Source organism: Achroia grisella, unplaced genomic scaffold, assembly GCF_030625045.1.
Source record: "Achroia grisella isolate CSIRO2021 unplaced genomic scaffold, CSIRO_AGI_Agris_v1 utg794, whole genome shotgun sequence".
Lineage (NCBI taxonomy): Eukaryota > Metazoa > Arthropoda > Insecta > Lepidoptera > Pyralidae > Achroia > Achroia grisella.
The window spans coordinates 964,870-986,075 of record NW_026713026.1 but is presented as its reverse complement, the minus strand read 5'-3'; the positions used below and the strand labels follow the sequence as shown (position 1 = coordinate 986,075).

General features: G+C 37.7%; 1 protein-coding gene across 1 annotated transcript; it reads left to right on the top strand.

The window, feature by feature from the left end:
- The first annotated feature begins 274 nt into the window (after positions 1-274).
- Positions 275-20,428, top strand: LOC131851666 (cytoplasmic protein NCK1). The gene is made up of 7 exons (XM_059202185.1): positions 275-379; positions 10,507-10,700; positions 11,159-11,416; positions 17,851-17,938; positions 18,241-18,431; positions 19,557-19,734; positions 20,216-20,428. Exons 1-7 carry the CDS (start codon positions 275-277, stop codon positions 20,426-20,428), a joined length of 1,227 nt encoding a protein of 408 aa, XP_059058168.1.
- The last annotated feature ends 778 nt before the right edge of the window (positions 20,429-21,206 follow it).

Below are 21,206 nucleotides of genomic sequence, written 5' to 3'. Positions count from 1 at the left end.
ATTTATTTTCTGTAGCTTTATATACAAATATTTTTTATTGAATAAAACAGTTGTTAATATCGTCGTCGGTCTGTTGCACGTCCCCTTTCGCTAGCTTTCGATTACATTTTCCCACAATTCGTTATAAATAATCACGAAGCTTTATAGCATATTGTATTGGAATCGATCGAGTGTGCTTGACAATCATAGTGCAGTGGTGCAGTGCAGTGTTTGGTGTTGCAATGTATCATTGAGGGCGGCGGCGCTGACCTAGGGATCCCTGGTCGGGGGTGTCATGTTGGAGACGCGGTCAATGCGCGCCGCTGACTCGGTGTGGGCGAGCAAACCACTGCCGGCACCGCACGCCATGGCCAACGCCAGGCATGGAAAGAATGCTCAGGTAAACACAACAGACGTCAAAACATCTGCACTTGTATCAGATTTATATTTAGAGTATCAAAATAATAGCTTCATATCAAGTCCCTGATGAGTTACTTACAGAGAACCAAGTACCATAGTCTTTAAGGTATATTTTTTTAAATGTTGCCTCTATAAATACTTTGTTAATAGCTTGAATCTGTCAGTGTTGTGAGTACACACAAATTTTCTCATTGAAGGTCATACACTAACATTTTGGACATTGATTCTTCAGTAATTTTTTTTTAGTTTCATGAATACTATGACTGGTTTACAGCATGCCATATATACCTTTTACAAGTAATTCTGTACATGTAACCTACCACACAAGATTATATTAATAATAATAATCTCAGGACAATTCACACAGCACAATCTTGTCCCAAGTTGAGCTAGCTAAAGCTTGTGTTATGTATACTAGATAACTGATACAAATACATAGATTTTTTTTTTAAATACACATATATTAGACATAGATAATACCCACCTATACAATCAATCATACTCATGAATACAAAATATTTGCATACGAGAAATCGAACCTAGAACCATTGGAAGTAAGGTGGTGTGCTAAACAGCTAAACCACAGTGGCTGTCATTAAATATAAAAAATATAAATGTGATTTAACATTTTGTAATGCAAAATAGTATATGAATTAATTAAATGAACAGAAACATGTAAATGAATTCTAAAATGTTAGAATAACATTGCGAAAGCAATGGGTTTATGATATTAATATACATATTTTTAAATATATATATGCGCCTGCAGTTTCACCCTCATGTCATTTATAGCCTGTGTTATTCTGAAGTATAAATTACATTACTGTAAAGTTTCATCAAAATCCGTCAAGTAGATTTTACCTTTATAATATGAGACAGATAATTTGCGGTAATTTTGAAGGTTGAAAGCTTTTATTATTACAATCAGGTTTTGTATATAGGTGACTAGTTGTTCCCGCAACTTCATTCGCGTAACATAGGCAGCAGAAGTTCTCAAATATGAATATTTTTCCCCATTTTTGTAGCATTTTTCACTGATGCTTCGCTTCTGTTGGTCATAGTGTAATATTATGTAGCTTAAAGCCGTCCTCAACAAATGGAAAAATAATTCAAAACAAAAATAATTTTTCTATTCAAATCTAGTTCCTGAAATTAGTGCATTCAAACAAACAAACTCTTCAGCTTTATAATATGAGAATAGATTACCTACCCTGCTTTCCTACTTCAAGTAGAAATAGAGAAATAGAAATAATCTTATTTCAAATAAACTTAATATAACCATTTGAATAATTACATTTTGTTTGATTCCACCGCTCATTCCGAATGCAGACTCATCACAAGAAGAATGAGCAAGAAACTTACACAAGAGTCTTGATCATTCTTCTTGTGATGAGACAGCAGAAAACTGTCTCATCACAAGCTTTTCCTCTTCTCATCCAAGCTTTTCCTTGCTCTTTTAAATAAATGTTTTAAACAGATTTACATTAACAAGGATTAGACATGGGACAATCAACATAGAAAGTGCTATGCACTAAATTTCTGATTGTCAGCGTTATGAATTCTTCTATTTACTATAATATAGACCCCTAATATTGTCTCTACCTACCCATGAATCTAAGCCACCAGTGAGGTGAATATATATACTTACTAATTTACTGAGAACATTTAAAAAATAAGTTACATATGAATGTGGATGGTTAAAAGAGCAGACAAAGGCCAAAAAGAGATGGATAGACTGTGTGAAAGATGATATGATAAGAATGAGAGTAAATAATGAGATGACTGTGAACAGAAATGAATGGAAGAGAAAAACATATTATACCGATCCCAAATAATAGGATAAGAAGCAGATGATGACTGAGAAAATTTTGTATTGTCATATGATTTATTTCTGGATCTCTCTTCTTTTTTCTTGAAGCATCTATTAATCCACTTCTGGATGTATGCCTCTTGCATAATTTTCCACTTTGTTTGATCTGTGGCACATCTTGTCCAGGTCAGATGTAATATAGGGATTTCTGGATAGGGCTATTTATCACTTAGGGAAATAACCTAAGAAATAGCCTAAGACCTTATCTCAATCCTAACACATAAAGATTAATAAAAATAGGTCAACCTGTTTAGGAGTTGAAAACAAACACTGACACAATATAATAATAATATAATCTCAGGACAGTTCACACAGCACCATTTAGACCCAAGTTAAGCTAGCTGAAGGTTGTTATGGGTACTAGATAACTGATACAAATACATATATATTATACATAGAAAACACCCAGGTCGATACAAACAATCATACTCATGAGTATTAATGTTTGTGCTGTGTGAGAAATTGAACCAGCTACCACTGGTACTGAAGTGGTCTGCTAAAGCACTAGGCCACCGAGGCTAACACAAGATTTTATATGATGATATATTAAGTGTATTGTAAAAATAATTATCTAAATCTATGCAGAATTGTCAACAATATTGCCATTTAAAGAACACAAATAATAAAGTCTTCTGTTAAGTAGAAAGTTGATAGAATTGATTTAATTAACTTAAGATGTGAACTTAATATGACATAATGTGACATAATCAGAGTGTCACAGTTCTCACAGTGTATAGAGGTATTGTGACATAAACTATAGTGATATCATTGTATAGTAAGACATTCATTTACCTATAAGCAACAGAATAGGTATAGTTTTTTCAAACTATTCTAATGCTGTTGGCTGCAATTAGCCTTTTGCAGCTTCACCCAACAGTAGGGGGCGAGTGCAGAAGGCACTCCAAACCCGTGGAAGGATTTATGGAGCGGCTGAAGGCAAACTTCTGTCTGAGGGATAGGACTTTAGTCTGAGAGCACCTCTAGGGGTTCGAACCTCAGCGCAGACTGTCGTATTTTCGATCCCTGTTTGAATTGGATGGCGTATCGATTTGAGGGGCTAGCCATATATTGTTGTTATATCCACATGGGTATTATAATCATCAAACTCACATGACCACAGTGTTGGCGCCGGTGTTGTAGTAATAAGAAAAATGACTAGGTAAACAGAGAAAATATATTAATATAGACTACTGACAATTAGGAAAAGAATGAATGAATTGAAGTATCAACAACAAGAATGTAATATAAAAGAACTATAAATTCAAATACAAATTTAGAATATAAAATACATATCTGATTAGCCAGTACAACAGCCGGCTTAATTGTTGTACTTATGAATGGATGCTGCTTGTAGTGATATATTTTGTTACTCAATTTTGTATTTATTTGTATTTATTTACTTTTTTAATTTTGATATTTGGCAGTATATTGTTAGTAGTATATTACATAATTAAATATCTAAAATATTTATATAATATATAATATTAGTAGATATCTATACATTTATATAAATAAAATTGGTGCTCATGGGCGGCGGTAATCACTTACCATCAGGTGAGCCGCATGCTCGTTTGTCCCCTGTGTTATAAGAAAAAAAACATCTAATAGGTCCAAGCATTTCAAATTTTAGCAAGAAAGTTTGCTCTTAAATTACCTTTTTAGACAGAAAGACTTTTTTTTTTAATTTCATATATATACATAGATAATATGTTTATTTTATTTATTCATTTATTTCAGGCAACTAGGCCCATATTATAAATACCTTATAGACTAACATACATATAATATAACATTTAAAAACTAATACAATGATTGTCTGTGTGTCTATAACTTATTATGGGGGGAAGGGGATTGATAGTAATGTGGACTTTTTTTTTTGTGAATGATAATGAAATGGTGCACCCGCCTGCGCTAACGGTTTACTCTGGCGGGGCACCAGTGGAGGATGACAAGATGAGCATGAGGTCAGGTCAGTTAGCCCATTGTGACAAATTCATCAGGAATTTAACACGATGGTTTCCAGGGGGAACCGCTTGGAGGTCGATCTGACATGGTACATTGCTAGCAATGGGGTTATCAATCCACATTACTAACCATCCCCTTCCCCCCAGTAATGTGGACTAATAACCCTATTGGTAGCAATGTACCATGTCTGGATGACCTCCACGCGGTTTCCTCTGGTAAATTGTCATTTACCAATATGGGCTAACTGTCCTGACTTTATGCTCATTTTATCATCCTCCACTGTTGCCCCGCAAGAATAGAATAGAATAGAAAATCATTTATTCAAATAAACTTACATTGAAGCACTTTTGAATAGTCATAACATTTTTTTTTTTTAATCTACCGCTCATTCGGAATGCTGTCTCATCACAAGAAGAACAAGCAAGAAACTTGTGTGTTGCTCTTTTAAATAATTTATTCTTACTTACAATTTAAGTTTAAGTGTGTGAATACAAACCACCGATTAGCACTAATTCAATTAAATAATCAAAAAGAAAAAAATATTGAATACATAACCAACTGGTTAAACAATTAATAAGAGGAAATCAGTCATAGTGATTAGAGCAGACCAGTCCCTACAAGCAGCACCCGTTCACGAGTATGACGGATGAGCCAGCCATCACTGCGCTCGACCATATTTTAGGGAGCCCAATGACCCGGCCCACCACGCCGCCACAAGTCTGGACATTTTAGTGAGCATGACTACTCAAAACACCAGACCACGTCATAGCTACTCACAATTGCCATCTGATGTTTATAGTATTCACATTTCACATAAGAATGCATGCGGCAATTAATACAAAACCCGCTACGCTTTCATATTTCTAAAATAATTGAATCAAGAAAGCAATGAGATAAACAAATTATAACGTTGTATGCTAATAAACTAATTATTTACTTGATATGTTGTCTTCTATGAATTCGTCTATCCTGTAATAGGCTTTCTTACATAAAAATTGTTTAATATAAGATTTGAATTGCCTCTCTGTCAGATTTAGTGCAGATTCTGGCAGTTTATTATAAAATCTTACGCAATTACCATAGAATGAATTACTGACTTTGTGCAGGCGGCATTTAGGTAAAATTAGCTTATTTTTATTGCGTAAGTTTCTATTTGTACAGTCTTTAAGTTTTCTAAAACTGTCTAAATTCTTCCGTGTATACATGATATTCTCATAAATGTATTGTGAAGTAACGGTGAGGATATTTGAATCTTTAAAACACTGACGTAATGACTCTCTTGAACCCATACCATAAATAGAACGTATGGCTCTCTTTTGTAAAATTAATATAATATTTATATCGGCTGCTTTACCCCATAGTAGTATACCATATGACATAATGCTATGGAAATAACTAAAGTATACAAGTTTAGCCGTCGCCACGTCTGTTAATTGCCTAATTCTTCTAATTGCATATGCAGCTGAACTGAGTCTATTGGCCAATTTTGAAATATGGGGCCCCCATTGTAATTTCGAGTCCACTGTTATACCTAAAAAAAACTGTATCATTAACAAAATTTACTATTTCGTCATTAAGCAATAACTGTGTATTTATTGGTCTTACATTAGGAAGTGTAAATTTTATACACTTTGTTTTGCTGGAATTTAATAATAGGTTATTACATGTAAACTAATTTAATATAGCAGACATAGCACAATTTACATCGTCTAATTGATTGGTTTGACGTCCAATTTTAAACACTAACGAAGTATCATCCGCAAACAGCACTATATCTGCAATTTTCTCTACCATAAAGGGAAGGTCATTTATGTAAATTAAAAAGAGAAAGGGGCCTAAGATTGACCCTTGTGGAACGCCCATCCCAATATTAGCTCCCTTAGATTTTATACCGTCAATATCTACAGTTTGGACCCTATCCTCTAAATAAGTTCTCATTAATTTTAGATCATTATCTTTTATACCATAATGTTCGAGCTTGTACAAAAGTGTTTTATGATCCACGCAATCAAATGCCTTTGATAGGTCACAAAAAACTCCGAGTGCATCCTGTGACTTCTCCCATGATTGGAAAATATGTGTTATCAGCGCTACACCTGCGTCAGTGGTAGACTTGCCGGCGGTAAAACCATATTGTTGACTGTGAAGCAGTCGGTTATCCCTGAAGTGTTGTAACATTTGATTTAACATTATCTTTTCAAACACCTTACTTAGAACTGGCAAAATAGATATAGGTCTATAGTTCCCTGGCTCAAATTTATCTCCTGATTTAAATAGTGGGATTAATTTGCTAAATTTCATTAATTGTGGAAAAGTCCCATTATCAATACATTTATTAAAAATAGTAGCTAGATATGGAGCAACAATATCTATGAAAGAACTAACTACTTTTACAGACATGCCCCAAAGGTCTTCTGTATTTTTTAAATTTAGATGTTTGAATATTTTTATGATATGAACGGGGCTAACATGTGAAAATTTAAATCTTAAAGCACAACAACCGATATTAGACTCTAGTAATATTTTTGCTCGAGATGGAGATGAGTCCAGAGAAGATGTAATATTAATCGGAATATTAGCAAAAAAATCTTCAAAAACATTAACTACATCTTTTGTTGCTGTTATTAATTTATTATCATAATTTAATGCAAATTGATTATAGGCTAATTTAGATCTTCCGGTTTCTTTATTTATAATGCCCCAGATGGTTTTAATTTTGTCAGAAGACTGGTTAATTTGTTTATTAATATAATTAGATTTAGCCGTAATACAAACTTTTTTAAAAATTTTTGAATAATTTTTCACATAAGTGGTGAATTTGTCATCAAATCGATATTTTTTTTGATCGTATAAATCAAACAAAATATTTCTACTTTTAAGTATACCTACTGTTGCCCATTCCGTGAATTTAGATTTAACATAAACTTCTTTTTTCTTGAAAAATTGTTCATATTCTCCTGATAGAATAGTAATTAGCTTGGTGTAAAGATAATCAGGATTATTACTATATTGTAACAGCAAATCCAATTTATTTTTAATCGCGCTTTTGTATTTGTTAATATTGTAAACATTTATTTGTCTTTTTGATTTTTTATTATTGTTGACTTTATTGATCTGACTGTTAAACTTAACAACTTGACCACAGTGATCTGAAGGAAGTTTATTTATTATGAATTTTTCTGTATACTCACAGTTACAAAAAACATTGTCAAGACAAGTAGCAGACGTGGCAGTTACACGAGTGGGTTCATGAAAGACATGACTTAAATCAAATGACTGAAATAAACTAATAATTTTTGTACATGTGGGTGTGTTACAAAGAATATCAACGTTAAAATCTCCACATACAATAATTTTTTTAAGACTATTAAATATTTTTATTAAAATATCCTCCATCACCCCTTCAAAAACATTGTAATCACTATTAGGAGGCCTGTACACACATATAAGGATATAATTTTCTAGTTCTATACAAGATAATTCTATACAACACTCAATAGAAAGTCTAACAATGTCAGCACGTTCCTTTACTTTAATATTATTTCTTGCAATTATCATAGACCCGCCTCTGTTAACTGACTTTCTATTGAAGCAGCTGACAACGTTATAATTATTTAAATTGAACATCATATTGCTCTCTTTAAGCCAATGTTCTGTGAAACAGACAATATCAATATTATACTTTTCTAAAAATAATTGTATAATTAACTCGCTGCCGGGAAAACTTTGTATGTTCTGATGAACAATTATTAATTCTGATTGCTTTCCCTTTGTCTTTGTGAGCAGTTTAAATCTGCAGTCATAGTATTTAAGTCACAAATATTAATAGAATTATTTGTTATGTCAGTATTTTTATGTTTAAGTTTACCATGTAAACTGTTCATGTAGTCAATATTATAAGCCACTAAAGTGGCTATTTTATTTTTAGATGATTTAGAGAGATACATTGTATCTTTTGTCAAATAAAAATCACTAATAAAACTATTAGTATCAAAAAATGTAAAAATGTCACTATGACGACATGTCAACATATGTAATAAGTTATTCAGGTAATGTACCTTACTGTTAATTTTTTTATGAAGATGTCTATTTGTGTAAGGAAAAGCGCACAATACAATCTTATACACATTTAATTGCAATAAATATTCAATTCCTTTAATTACATCCTGCCTATTTAATTGAATACTATTACCAAAAAATAACACAATTGTGGTCATATTGTTCATTTTTATAGATTTAATTTTATTTATTATTTGTGTAAATGATGCTTCTGGCATACAGTAGTTTAATAAATCACCCTTAAGATGATACTTCAAAATAGATCCAAAGTTACAGCCTATTCTGTCAGAGAACACCATTGTGCTACTCTTAGGGTTACAGTCACTGGCACAAACACCCTGAACTTCATTTTCCAGCACAGTTATAACTGAATTATTATTTGATATATTTGTGTGATTACATGTACAATGCTTAGTCAACGACTCAAAACGGTCAGCATTGTATTTACTGACATCAATCAGATCATCCATTGCTAAAATATGCTCCTGGATTTGTTTCTGAGAGATAATATACTTTGTATTTAAATCATGAAGTGAAGATTCTAAACTATTGATTTTTGAAGTTAGGTAGTCTGTATCAATGTCATATAACTTTTGGCTTTCCAATAACTTATTATTACACTTATTAATATAATCATGCAATTTTAAATTATTTAAAGTATTTCTTTTCAATAACTGACCCTTTTTACAACGCTTATTTAATATATTCCGAGTCCTAATAATAAACTTTTTTAGTTTTAAATATTTTTTTAATTTATTATGACTCAACATACAAATGTTATTGTTATAGTTGCCTAATTTAGGAGATGTATCACTAGTAAGGTCAATCACAACAGGATGAGTGTATGGAACTGTAGTCGCAGGAGGCACACAGTCAACACTAATAAGTTCCTCATATAAATTACTAATCTCATTACTTCGCTGAGATTCCAATCTTGTGTCTAGATCATTAATTTTAGAATAGGCCTGCTTTAACTCAAGCTCCAATTCAGTGATACACCTCAAGGCTTGCTCATGGGTGTCACTACACTGATGAAAGCTACTTATTAGTTCTTGAAGCTGATCCCGCTGCTCAATAACTTCCTGATGACTATTATGAAGTTCTGACAGTTCAGATTTTAATAGTGTATTTTTATTTATAATTTTTAAAATTTCATCTTCACTCTCTTCTCTCTCCCTGATCAACTTGTCACTAAGATCTTTGGATGCCTGAAGTTCTTGTAGAGCTACTTTAAGCTTCATCTCTGTCTGCCGTGCAGTTGTGGAACGGGTAGATAGTGACATTATTGAATATATGAATAGTTACTAGGGAGAGTGAAGTGAGTTATTTCTAAAAGAAACAAAGTATCACAACGAAACAGCAACTGAACCTTACTTATTTTAAGTCTTAAAATTTTTAATTATTTCTGTTAGATATATTATATACAACCTATATTTTATAAGATTAAGTAAATGGAATTAGATTGTGCTCCTTTCCTTCAAATTATATTAATACAAAACATAAAATTACTTACAATATATTTTGTGGGTAATTTTTTTTCCTTCGACGTACGCAACAACTGAACTTCACAATTATTAATATTAATTTAACTTGATATGAATATTTTGTATAAAACTTGTATATATTATGAAATTCTTTGAATAACTCCAACAAATAGTTATAGAATAGTTTTAAATATTTAGTTGTTTACCAACGAAAGAAGTTTGACAGATGGCCGGTACACTATTTTTTAATGTCGATTTTTGCAAATAATACACCTCCAATTTGTACACAAACAATAATCGACACTTATTGCACTATTAAATCACTAATAATGATATCGGAACTATAATATTCGTGTGATAAACTATTAAAAATTATTTATTTATTACGGCCAGCTGATAAAGACAACTGTCGTTGGTGTTGCCAGTCGAAGAAAAAAACAGCATCAAGCGTAAGGAGCAAGCGGGTACAGCATTCCATTATCATTTTTATCATAAACTAGCTTTTGCCCGCGGCTTCGTTCGCGTTAATTTATCCCCTTAGGGGTGGAATTTATCAAAATCCTTTCTTAGCGGATGCCTACGTCATAACATCTACCTGCATGCCAAATTTCAGCCTGATCCGTCCAGTGGTTTGGGCTGTGCGTTAATAGATCACTATGTCACTCACCTTTGAGTTATATATGTTTAGATAAATATGTATGTTATTTACATACGGTTTTTTAATTCCAGGACGATGTTTGCTACGTCGTAGCGAAATATGACTACACGGCGCAGGGTGCGCAGGAGTTGGACCTCCGTAAGAACGAGCGGTACCTGCTGTTGGACGATTCCAAGCACTGGTGGCGTGTGCAGAACGCGCGCAGCCAGTCTGGATATGTTCCCAGCAATTATGTCAAGAAAGAGAAGCCATCACTGTTCGACAGGTTTGTATTTTCTTCTCATATAGATAGGTAGTCCGTAGGGTAGTAAGTAATTGATCCAGTTTGATATTATTTTTAAAAGAAGTTTTTGTTTTCAAAAATAATCATGTATTTGTAACATATTTATTACAAGATATCCTCAACTCTATTTTTGGTATTCAAACAAAAACGAGCCAAACCAGCTAAATTCTAGATTAGTGTAATGGTAAGTAGGGGACATAATAAAAAAAGCACGCCTGAGATTTACATTCATAGAAACTGTCAATGTTCTTACATATGTTCCTAATATGATAGGGCTAATAACAGCTTTTATTTGGGCTGAGTCTTTGGTTGTTATTGTATTTTTATCGATATTGGTTGTTATACAACCAATATCTTATCGATATATCGATATTTGAACTTTGAATCAATTTTTCTCGAAAAATTTATATAGTCGATTATTTTATTATCATCACTTGCAGTATTAAGAAGAAAGTGAAGAAGGGGTCCGGGTCGAAGACGCTGCCGTCGAGCAACTCCCCGGTGCGCGGCGGGGCGGAGTCCCCGGCGTCGGCGCGGCGCGCGGAGCCGGCGGAGGCGCTGGGCACCGCCGTCGTCAAGTACAACTACCAGGCGCAGCAGCCCGACGAGCTCGCCCTCACCAAGGGCACGCGCATACTCATACTCGAGAAGAGCAACGACGGCTGGTGGCGGGGGCAGTACCAGGGACACACCGGCTGGTGAGTACCGCCCTCTGTAGACTTCCATGTACCCCACCCACGTATGGAATTGAAGATATCTAGTAACCGGGGGCACCGGTATCCCCTTCGATAGATTCAAACGGAGATTGAAAATACGAAGCCCTGAGCCGAGGTTCGAAGTTCGAACATATAGCAGTGCCCTCATACAGATAAAGTAGGTACGTGTGTAGACGTAATAGTAATAAATTTTATTTGTAAAAGATAAAGAATGTTTGTATTAAGCAGTCAGCCGCTCCAAAATCCTTCCGCGGGTTTGGAGTGCCATCTTTGTTTTTTATCCACCACTCGTTCTAAATTTTTACAAGTCGAAACGTGTGAATACAAACTACCAACCAGCACTAATTTTCTGGGTCAAATAAAATATACAATAAGATTAAATCAGTATAAGAGCTACACAAATCAACAAAATTAAAATGTCTCTATGTAATGTCAAACTATCAGATTTTCACTAAATGCGTATATATGGCACATACACGAAAAAAAAGTTTTTTGTGTCTGTTTTTTCTTGCCAATCTCTGGAACTTGTGCTACAGAGACAGATATACATTCTGCCTATGATTTATGAAGCCGACTTGATGCATATGTTTAAATTATTAAAAAAGTTATTGTTATATAGACTTGTATTTTTTTTTTCAAATGTAGTTCATGTTACTCTCTGATAATGTAACTGTTTAAAAGTAAAAAATATTATATACAGATATCTATACAAATCAACAAAATTAAAGTATCTGTATGTAATGTCAAACTATCAGATTTTCACTAAATGCGTATGGCACATACACGAAAAAAAAGCGAATCCGGGGCGAGTAGCTAGTATAACATAAAATTGTAATTTCTCCTAATATATTAATCGCTACACTGCTATTTTATGAAGCCGACTGTACTTTACATATAGCGTTACCTCGCCTATGAACGTGGACTGACGTAATTAATATAATTATATGGAATTTGGTCACGATCATCCATTCTATAATATATGTTAATATATTATACGGTACAAATACTGTATTTGCAAATTCTGCTATGTTATCAATGAAACAATTCATTAAATGTTGACTCACACCATTCAGGCTCAATTTATCGTTTTAATTGACTAATAAATATAATATATATGATACTAGCTGTTGCCGCGACTTCGTTCGCGTGGAATTTAACTTTATTCTTCTAAAATAAGTAAGTAAGTTACTCCTTATTACATGATCTACCTGGCAGAAATAGTCCCGTCAAAATCGGTCCAGCCATTTCAGAGATTAGCCGGAACAAACAGACAAAAAGACAAAAATTGTTAAAAAATGTTATTTTGGTGTATGTACCGTATTTATATTCATATGCATGTAGTAAAAAACGGTTATTTCAATATTACAAACAGACACTCGCAATTTTATTGATATGTATAGATTACTACATAATATACAGTACTAGGCACTCGCCCCGGCTTCGCACGGGTGTACATGTATTATATATATAAACCATACTCTAGAATCACTCTATCAATTAAAAAAAAACGCTTCAAAATCCGATGCGTAGCTTTAAGCATACATAGATACGGACAGACAGCGATAGCTATGAATATGTCACTAATGGCAGGCACGGAATACTAGCGCCGTGACAACTGTCAGCTGACACTCGGCATATATATAAATAATATAAGATGATTTTTTGTAATTGTTCTACGTGTATATGTACGGGACGGACAGACAGCGACAGCGACTTTGTTTTATACTATGTAATGATAATTCGCGTGATAAAAAAATTAATAGTAATGATGTAACTGACCACAACTATTGGTTTAAAACAATGAAATACGTAAAGCAATGTATCTAAACAATAATAAATTGTTAATTGTTCTCTCGGGTAATTACGGCGCTATCTGGTCTCTAACTAAGCTGAGATTAAACTGTGGTTATTACTTTTTTTTTAACTACTCTAATGCTGCTGGCCGGGGGTACGGGGATTGTTAGTAATGTGGATTAATAACCCCAATGTACCATGTCATGTCGACCTCCACGCGGTTCCCCCTGGATACCATCGTGTTAAATTCCTGGTGAATTTGTCACGATGGGCTAATTGACCTGACTTCATCATCTTATCATCCTCCACTGGTGCCCCGCCAGCGTAAACCGTTAGCGCAGGCGGGTGCACCATTCCATTATCGGTGTATTATTCCAAGTATAGTATTCGAAGGTCGATGTTGCGGCACGTAACTTCTTGTTACGTGCCGCAACACCGACCACGGCATTGTACCTATCCCGCCTACACTACGCTACCAAGGACATTGTTGACTACATCCGGACTAAAAGCAACCTGACATTGAGGGTGACGCAGTTGGAATCGAGCCACAACGCGAGCTTCAAAGCGTTCGTGGCCCTGGTCCCCACCAATATGCTGCCCACCTTCATAAAGGAGGACTACTGGTCGAAGGGGGTGGTCTATCGGCGCTACCGTGGCAGATTGCCGTCGTCAGTGCCGTGACCATAGAGACAATTTTATTTTTCATATTTTATTATTATTTCTTATGTATGTTAGTCTATAAGGTATTTATAATATGGGCCATGTAGCCTGAATTAAATAAATAAATAAATTATCATCCACAAAAAAAAATGCTGTAGGCCACACATTATATCACACAGCTTTGGTGCGCTAGGAAATAACACCAGCGACGAGATCGGCGTAGAAATAAAAGAAAGTAATTGATTCATTATTAAACAGATACTTAATTAACTCGCTAATAACAGGGATCGAATTACGTTCCTATACAATGTTTTATATTTATTTTTCGACCGACTTCAAAAATGAAGTAGGTTCTCATTTCATTTGTATTTTTTGTTTTCTGTGTTTACTCATTTAGAACTTCCTTAGAAACTTTATTAAAATCAGTTCATTAAATCAGTTTATTAATTAAATCACAGTAAATTGAAGACATTTATTATTTTATATAAGGTACGCACTGGAACTCATTATAGAAAATAAATTATACAAAATAGGAAAAGTAGAGAAAAAATATTTAAAATACAGCATAAAAATAGTAGAAAAAGTTGTCAACGAGAATAGAAATTAAGACTATATTGCATAGTATAGTGGATAGGTAAGTATTAAAAAAAACTGAGCGATATCTTGCCGACAAATTGTTCCGCAGTTTGGCGAGTCAATGTGTAAAAAAAAATGTACATATCTTTATTAAATAAAAAAAATATATATATATACAAACGAATGTCCAATCGATACATATAAATATAAAATTGAAGCATCTGTTTGTAATATTGTAATAATCGTTTTTTACTACATGCATAAAAAAATGTTATTTTGGTGTATGTACCATACATACACCAAAATAACATTTTTTACAATTTTTGTCTGTCTGTCTGTTCCGGCTAATCTCTGAAATGGCTGGACCATTTTTGGGAGTTATTTGTCAGGTAGCTGAAGTAATAAGGAGTAACTTAGGCTACTTTTATTTTAGAAAAATTCTTTAATTTTAGAAAAGTAGTTAAATTCCATGTCGTCATGTGAAGTCGCGGGAACTACTAGTATAGTAATAAAAGAAGGTAATAAAAATAGAAAATAAATAGTAAAATGTAATATAAGCAGTATAAATAGAAATAGAATAATTAGGTGTAGTAATAAAATAATAGTGGACCAAAAACCCTATAAATGTATACCTAAAGTATTAGAACTAGGTTAAGACAAAAAGTGTAAAAATAAAAATGTGTGTATGTAATTAAGTCTAAGAAAAAAGCCTGGAATTTGACATCCGGGGGGACTTGTGGAATAAATAAAAAAAAAATGCTGTTGGCCGCAGCTGGCCTTTACAGCTTCACCGAACGATAGTGACCGAGCGCAGCATTGGTATTCTGTAAGCGTTTCATCAACTCATTTCACTCATAGCTTCACTCAAGGCACTCGTATCACTTGACTGTTGGCCGCAGCTGGCCTTTACAGCTTCACCGAACGATAGTGACCGAGCGCAGCATTGGTATTCTGTAAGCGTTTCATCAACTCATTTCACTCATAGCTTCACTCAAGGCACTCGTATCACTTGACTGTTGGCCGCAGCTGGCCTTTACAGCTTCACCGAACGATAGTGACCGAGCGCAGCATTGGTATTCTGTAAGCGTTTCATCAACTCATTTCACTCATAGCTTCACTCAAGGCACTCGTATCACTTGACTGTTGGCCGCAGCTGGCCTTTACAGCTTCACCGAACGATAGTGACCGAGCGCAGCATTGGTATTCTGTAAGCGTTTCATCGACTCATTTCACTCATAGCTTCACTCAAGGCACTCGTATCACTTGACTGTTGGCCGCAGCTGGCCTTTACAGCTTCACCGAACGATAGTGACCGAGCGCAGCATTGGTATTCTGTAAGCGTTTCATCGACTCATTTCACTCATAGCTTCACTCAAGGCACTCGTATCACTTGACTGTTGGCCGCAGCTGGCCTTTACAGCTTCACCGAACGATAGTGACCGAGCGCAGCATTGGTATTCTGTAAGCGTTTCATCAACTCATTTCACTCATAGCTTCACTCAAGGCACTCGTATCACTTGACTGTTGGCCGCAGCTGGCCTTTACAGCTTCACCGAACGATAGTGACCGAGCGCAGCATTGGTATTCTGTAAGCGTTTCATCGACTCATTTCACTCATAGCTTCACTCAAGGCACTCGTATCACTGACTGTTGGCCGCAGCTGGCCTTTACAGCTTCACCGAACGATAGTGACCGAGCGCAGCATTGGTATTCTGTAAGCGTTTCATCAACTCATTTCACTCATAGCTTCACTCAAGGCACTCGTATCACTTGACTGTTGGCCGCAGCTGGCCTTTACAGCTTCACCGAACGATAGTGACCGAGCGCAGCATGGGTATTCTGTAAGCGTTTCATCGACTCGTTTCACTCGTAGCTTCACTCAAGGCACTCGTATCACTTGACTGTTGGCCGCAGCTGGCCTTTACAGCTTCACCGAACGATAGTGACCGAGCGCAGCATGGGTATTCTGTAAGCGTTTCATCGACTCGTTTCACTCGTAGCTTCACTCAAGGCACTCGTATCACTTTTTTTTTTTTCAGGGCAATTCACACAGCGCCATCTAGACCCAAGTTAAGCTAGCTAAAGCTTGTGTTATGGGTATTAGATAACTGATACATATACATAGATATTTTTTTTGTAAATACATACATATTATACATAGAAAATACCCAGACCGATACAAACAATCATACTTGTGAATACAAATGTTTGTGCCGTGCGAGGAATCGAACCCGCGACCATCGGTCGTAAAGCGGAGTACTAGACCGCTAGACTACCGAGGTCGTCACTTGTTATATTTGACAAGTGATCAAATATAACAATACCCCGATCGTTCGGTGAAGCTGTAAAGGCCAGCTGCGGATATCATTAGAATAGTTCGGAAACACTAACACTATCACTAGTAACCGACATTAAGTTCCTACTGAGCTATCGAGATTGCTAAATTTCTAAATCACTAGGGCCTGTTTTACCACCATCTCCACGTATGGCACTGCAGTCGCTATCGAGTTTTACAGGCAACCAATGTATTATCTCACCGTGGGTTCCACTTTCGAATTTATAAGTGACTTATAGAATAGCTCTACAGATGACACTTCAAACTCGCAGGACTCAGAGAGGCTAAAGGCCAACTACTGTCTGATGGATACGATTTTATCTGAGAGCACCGATAAATAACAGCTAGTTTAAACATGAATCTGTATTTATGTAATCATGTACAAAATCACTTAAATAAAAATCTGTACATATAAATAAAATTGGAGTGTCTGTTTGTACCGTTTTGTACTACACGCATATGAATGTAAATACGCTGCATAGATCAAAGTAACATTTTTTATACAATTTTTGTCTGTCTGTTTGTTCCGGCTAATCGCTGATTTTGGCCGACTTTTATTGCCAGGTAGCTGATGTAATAAGGAGTAACTTAGGCTACTTTTATTTTAGAAAAATAAAGTTAAATTCCACGCGGACGAAGTCGCGGGTCGCGGGCAAGAAATAAATAAAAAAATTGATAAAAATCCCCAAATGTGACACTAGTTTTTTAAGTTAGGTTAAGGTTTTATATAATCTTTAAAGCATATATTGTTTTTCTTTTTTTGTAAATTTCATGTCTATATAAAAGGTCTTAAATCCAGTCCCGGGGATTCTTGCCCCAGAGTCGACGCCGGGGCAAAGAGGCTCGCCACGAGGCCCCAACCTGCACCCTATTAGAGCGGTGCGGATTACCCGGTTCATTGCCAAGTTTATGACAAGAATAAGAGCTGAATTTCTTCCATACTTTTTAGCACGAAAGCACTCCAATTTGAAGTTGTGATACAACTTGTATTTCTTGTAAGACTTTGTAATAGACCTATATGAATAATGATATTTTGATTTGATTCAAACAGGTTCCCATCGAATTACACGAGCGAGGAGGGCGACAACGAAGACTCCGTACATACCTACGCAATGGCGGAAAACGTACTCGATATTGTTGTGAGTATACCCACACTCTGTTATGGCAATATATATATTCAGTGTTAGTTGGAAAGGTCTAAGACGCTAGCACAGTCATATATTACTAATAAGTACTCGGATCTCGCGTGATCTCATTTTTGTTTTATTCCCTCCAAATATGGTACTTACACATAAACAATAGCTACTTTGGTTGATTTCCGGGGACTTAACTCCAGAAGCGGGGAATTAGTTGAGCCCAAACGTAGAGCGGGACGGGAGATTGAATTACGGTGTAGGCTTAGTTAATGTCGTGGTAACAAGAGATGACGGTGTCTCGGCAGGTGGCGCTGTACTCGTTCACGTCCAACAACGAGCAGGAGCTGTCGTTCGAGAAGGGCGACCGGCTCGAGATCATCGAGCGGCCCGCCGCCGACCCCGAGTGGTACCGCGCGCGGGACTCGCGCGGACACATCGGGCTCGTGCCGCGGAACTACCTGCAGGAGCTCGCAGACTACCTCACGCAGCCCTACAGGTACGAGTACCGGGCCCCGAGTGTACCGCGCGCGGGACTCGCGCGGACACATCGGGCTCGTGCCGCGGAACTACCTGCAGGAGCTCGCAGACTACCTCACGCAGCCCTACAGGTACGAGTACCGGGCCCCGAGTGTACCGCGCGCGGGACTCGCGCGGACACATCGGGCTCGTGCCGCGGAACTACCTGCAGGAGCTCGCAGACTACCTCACGCAGCCCTACAGGTACGAGTACCGGGCCCCGAGTGTACCGCGCGCGGGACTCGCGCGGACACATCGGGCTCGTGCCGCGGAACTACCTGCAGGAGCTCGCAGACTACCTCACGCAGCCCTACAGGTACGAGTACCGGGCCCCGAGTGTACCGCGCGCGGACTCGCGCGGACACATCGTCGTGCCGCGGAACCGCGCGCGCAGACTACCTCACGCAGCCCTACTACGCGCGCGCGCGGGACTCGCGCGGACACATCGGGCTCGTGCCGCGGAACTACCTGCAGGAGCTCGCAGACTACCTCACGCAGCCCTACAGGTACGAGTACCGGGCCCCGAGTGTACCGCGCGCGGGACTCGCGCGGACACATCGGGCTCGTGCCGCTCGCAGACTACCTCACGCAGCCCTACAGCCGCGGAACTCGCGCGGACACATCGCAGGGAACTACCTGCAGGAGCTCGCAGACTACCTCACGCAGCCCTACAGGTACGAGTACCGGGCCCCGAGTGTACCGCGCGCGGGACTCGCGCGGACACATCGGGCTCGTGCCGCGGAACTACCTGCAGGAGCTCGCAGACTACCTCACGCAGCCCTACAGGTACGAGTACCGGGCCCCGAGTGTACCGCGCGCGGGACTCGCGCGGACACATCGGGCTCGTGCCGCGGAACTACCTGCAGGAGCTCGCAGACTACCTCACGCATAAAACTTCACAATTTTAAAGATTTCTTTGTACAAGAAAAGTTTTGTACCATTGGTTTTTTTTAATTTTATTTGTTAATTTGTCTGGGACATATTGTGACATATGTGATTACGTCTATTTAAGATAAACAATTTTCTTGACATAAGAAGGATTATGCCAGATATATGTCCAAACTAGAATTCGTATCAGTAAAGTGTCGGTGCGGTGTGGTTGCAGCGAGGCGGGCGCGGGTGCGGGCGGGGCGGGCGGCGCGGGCGGGGCGGGGGGCGGCGCGGGGGCGGGGGCGGGCGGCCGCGCGTGGTACTACGGCGCCATCACGCGCACGCACTGTGACGCCATCCTCAACCAGCACGGACACGACGGGGACTTCCTCATACGAGACTCGGAGACCAACGTACGCATTATAATTGTATTACTTTGACGCTTTCGGTGGTTTAGCGATTTAGTACAGCGCCATGCTCCCGATGGTTGAGGGTTCGATTCCTTTTACTAGGTACAAAAATCTATAATCTATCAACAATCTATCGGTAAGGGTGTTTTCTTTATATATTATGTATGTATATACAAAAAAAAAAGTATTTAAGTATTTGTATCAGTTGTCTAGTGCCCTTAACACAAGCTCTGCTTAGCTTAGGACTAATGGCTCTGTGTGTTTTTATTATTGTTATATGGTAACTTATTTATTTGTGTCAATTATTTAATATCCATAACGCAAGCTCTGCTCACTTCGGGACTAAACGACACTGTATGAGTTTTTATTATTGCTATATGACGACGATTGCCACTCCACTCGGGCTGGCCGTTTGCCATTCGAGCTGCTCAGAACAGAATAGAGTAGCAGCGGTGTATACGCATGTAAATGATGGCGGTGGCAGGTGGGCGACTTCTCGGTGTCGCTGAAGGCGCCGGGCCGCAACAAGCACTTCCGCGTGCACGTGGAGGGCGGGCTGTACTGCATCGGGCAGCGCAAGTTCCCGACGCTGGAGCAGCTGGTGCAGCACTACCAGCGCGCGCCCATCTACACCAACAAGCAGGGCGAGAAGCTCTACCTCGTGCGGCCGCTGCCGCGCGCGCCGCCCGCCTGCTGAGCGCCGCACCTCTCCGCCTCCGCTCTCCTCCGCGCTCTCCTCCGCGCTCTCCTCCGCGCTCTCCTCCGCGCTCTCCTCCGCGCTCTCCTAAGCGCTCTCCGTCTCGATGTTATTTTGTACCGCAAGCTCTTCGCGCCGCGATCCGCTGCATCGCTCGCTCCGGTCGCGCGCCGACGATGTCGTATAAACAATTTTTTGTACTTTATTTAACTCATTCGTATCTGTAACGATAATGTTATTAGTGTGCGTTTTATGAATATTACAGAAAAACTATTATGCTGCGTATAAACATGTACGAGCGGTAGTATATGAATTGTGAAGATTGTTTGTTTTTAAATTGAAACGAACCGATTTAGTAGTGGGAGTATCGCAAGGGTCAATTATAGGTCCTTTCCTTTTTTTCATTTTATACAAGTATTTATGTGATGCATAAAAATCCAGTTAAAGTACAGTACAGTTGGCGATATTTTAATGTTTATATTACAATTAAAATATTAGTAATTTATAGCTAATATTACTAAATAATACTGCTTGTCTTGTCCTACAATGCATTTATTTTATTTGAAGAAAAGTTGCATTTTTTATTTTATGAATGATCCATTATATTCGAAACAATTATTGTTACCAAAGTATAACTTTTTATCTGTTGTTACCTTTATTTTTTAGTTAAAGGCCTTGACTTGTATAACCTTACATTTCTATTCTCTTTAAGGGCAGCCATATTGAGTAAGTTGTGTGAAACACAGATGGTATTCCGAAGTTCTTGATTACAAAAAAA

Coding starts and splice junctions, on each gene's coding strand:
- LOC131851666 (XM_059202185.1), top strand. CDS start 275: ATGTTGGAGACGCGGTCAATGCGCGCCGCTGACTCGGTGTGGGCGAGC. Junction 380..10,506: donor GGCATGGAAAGAATGCTCAG/GTAAACACAACA, acceptor TTTTAATTCCAG/GACGATGTTTGCTACGTCGT. Junction 10,701..11,158: donor AAGCCATCACTGTTCGACAG/GTTTGTATTTTC, acceptor CATCACTTGCAG/TATTAAGAAGAAAGTGAAGA.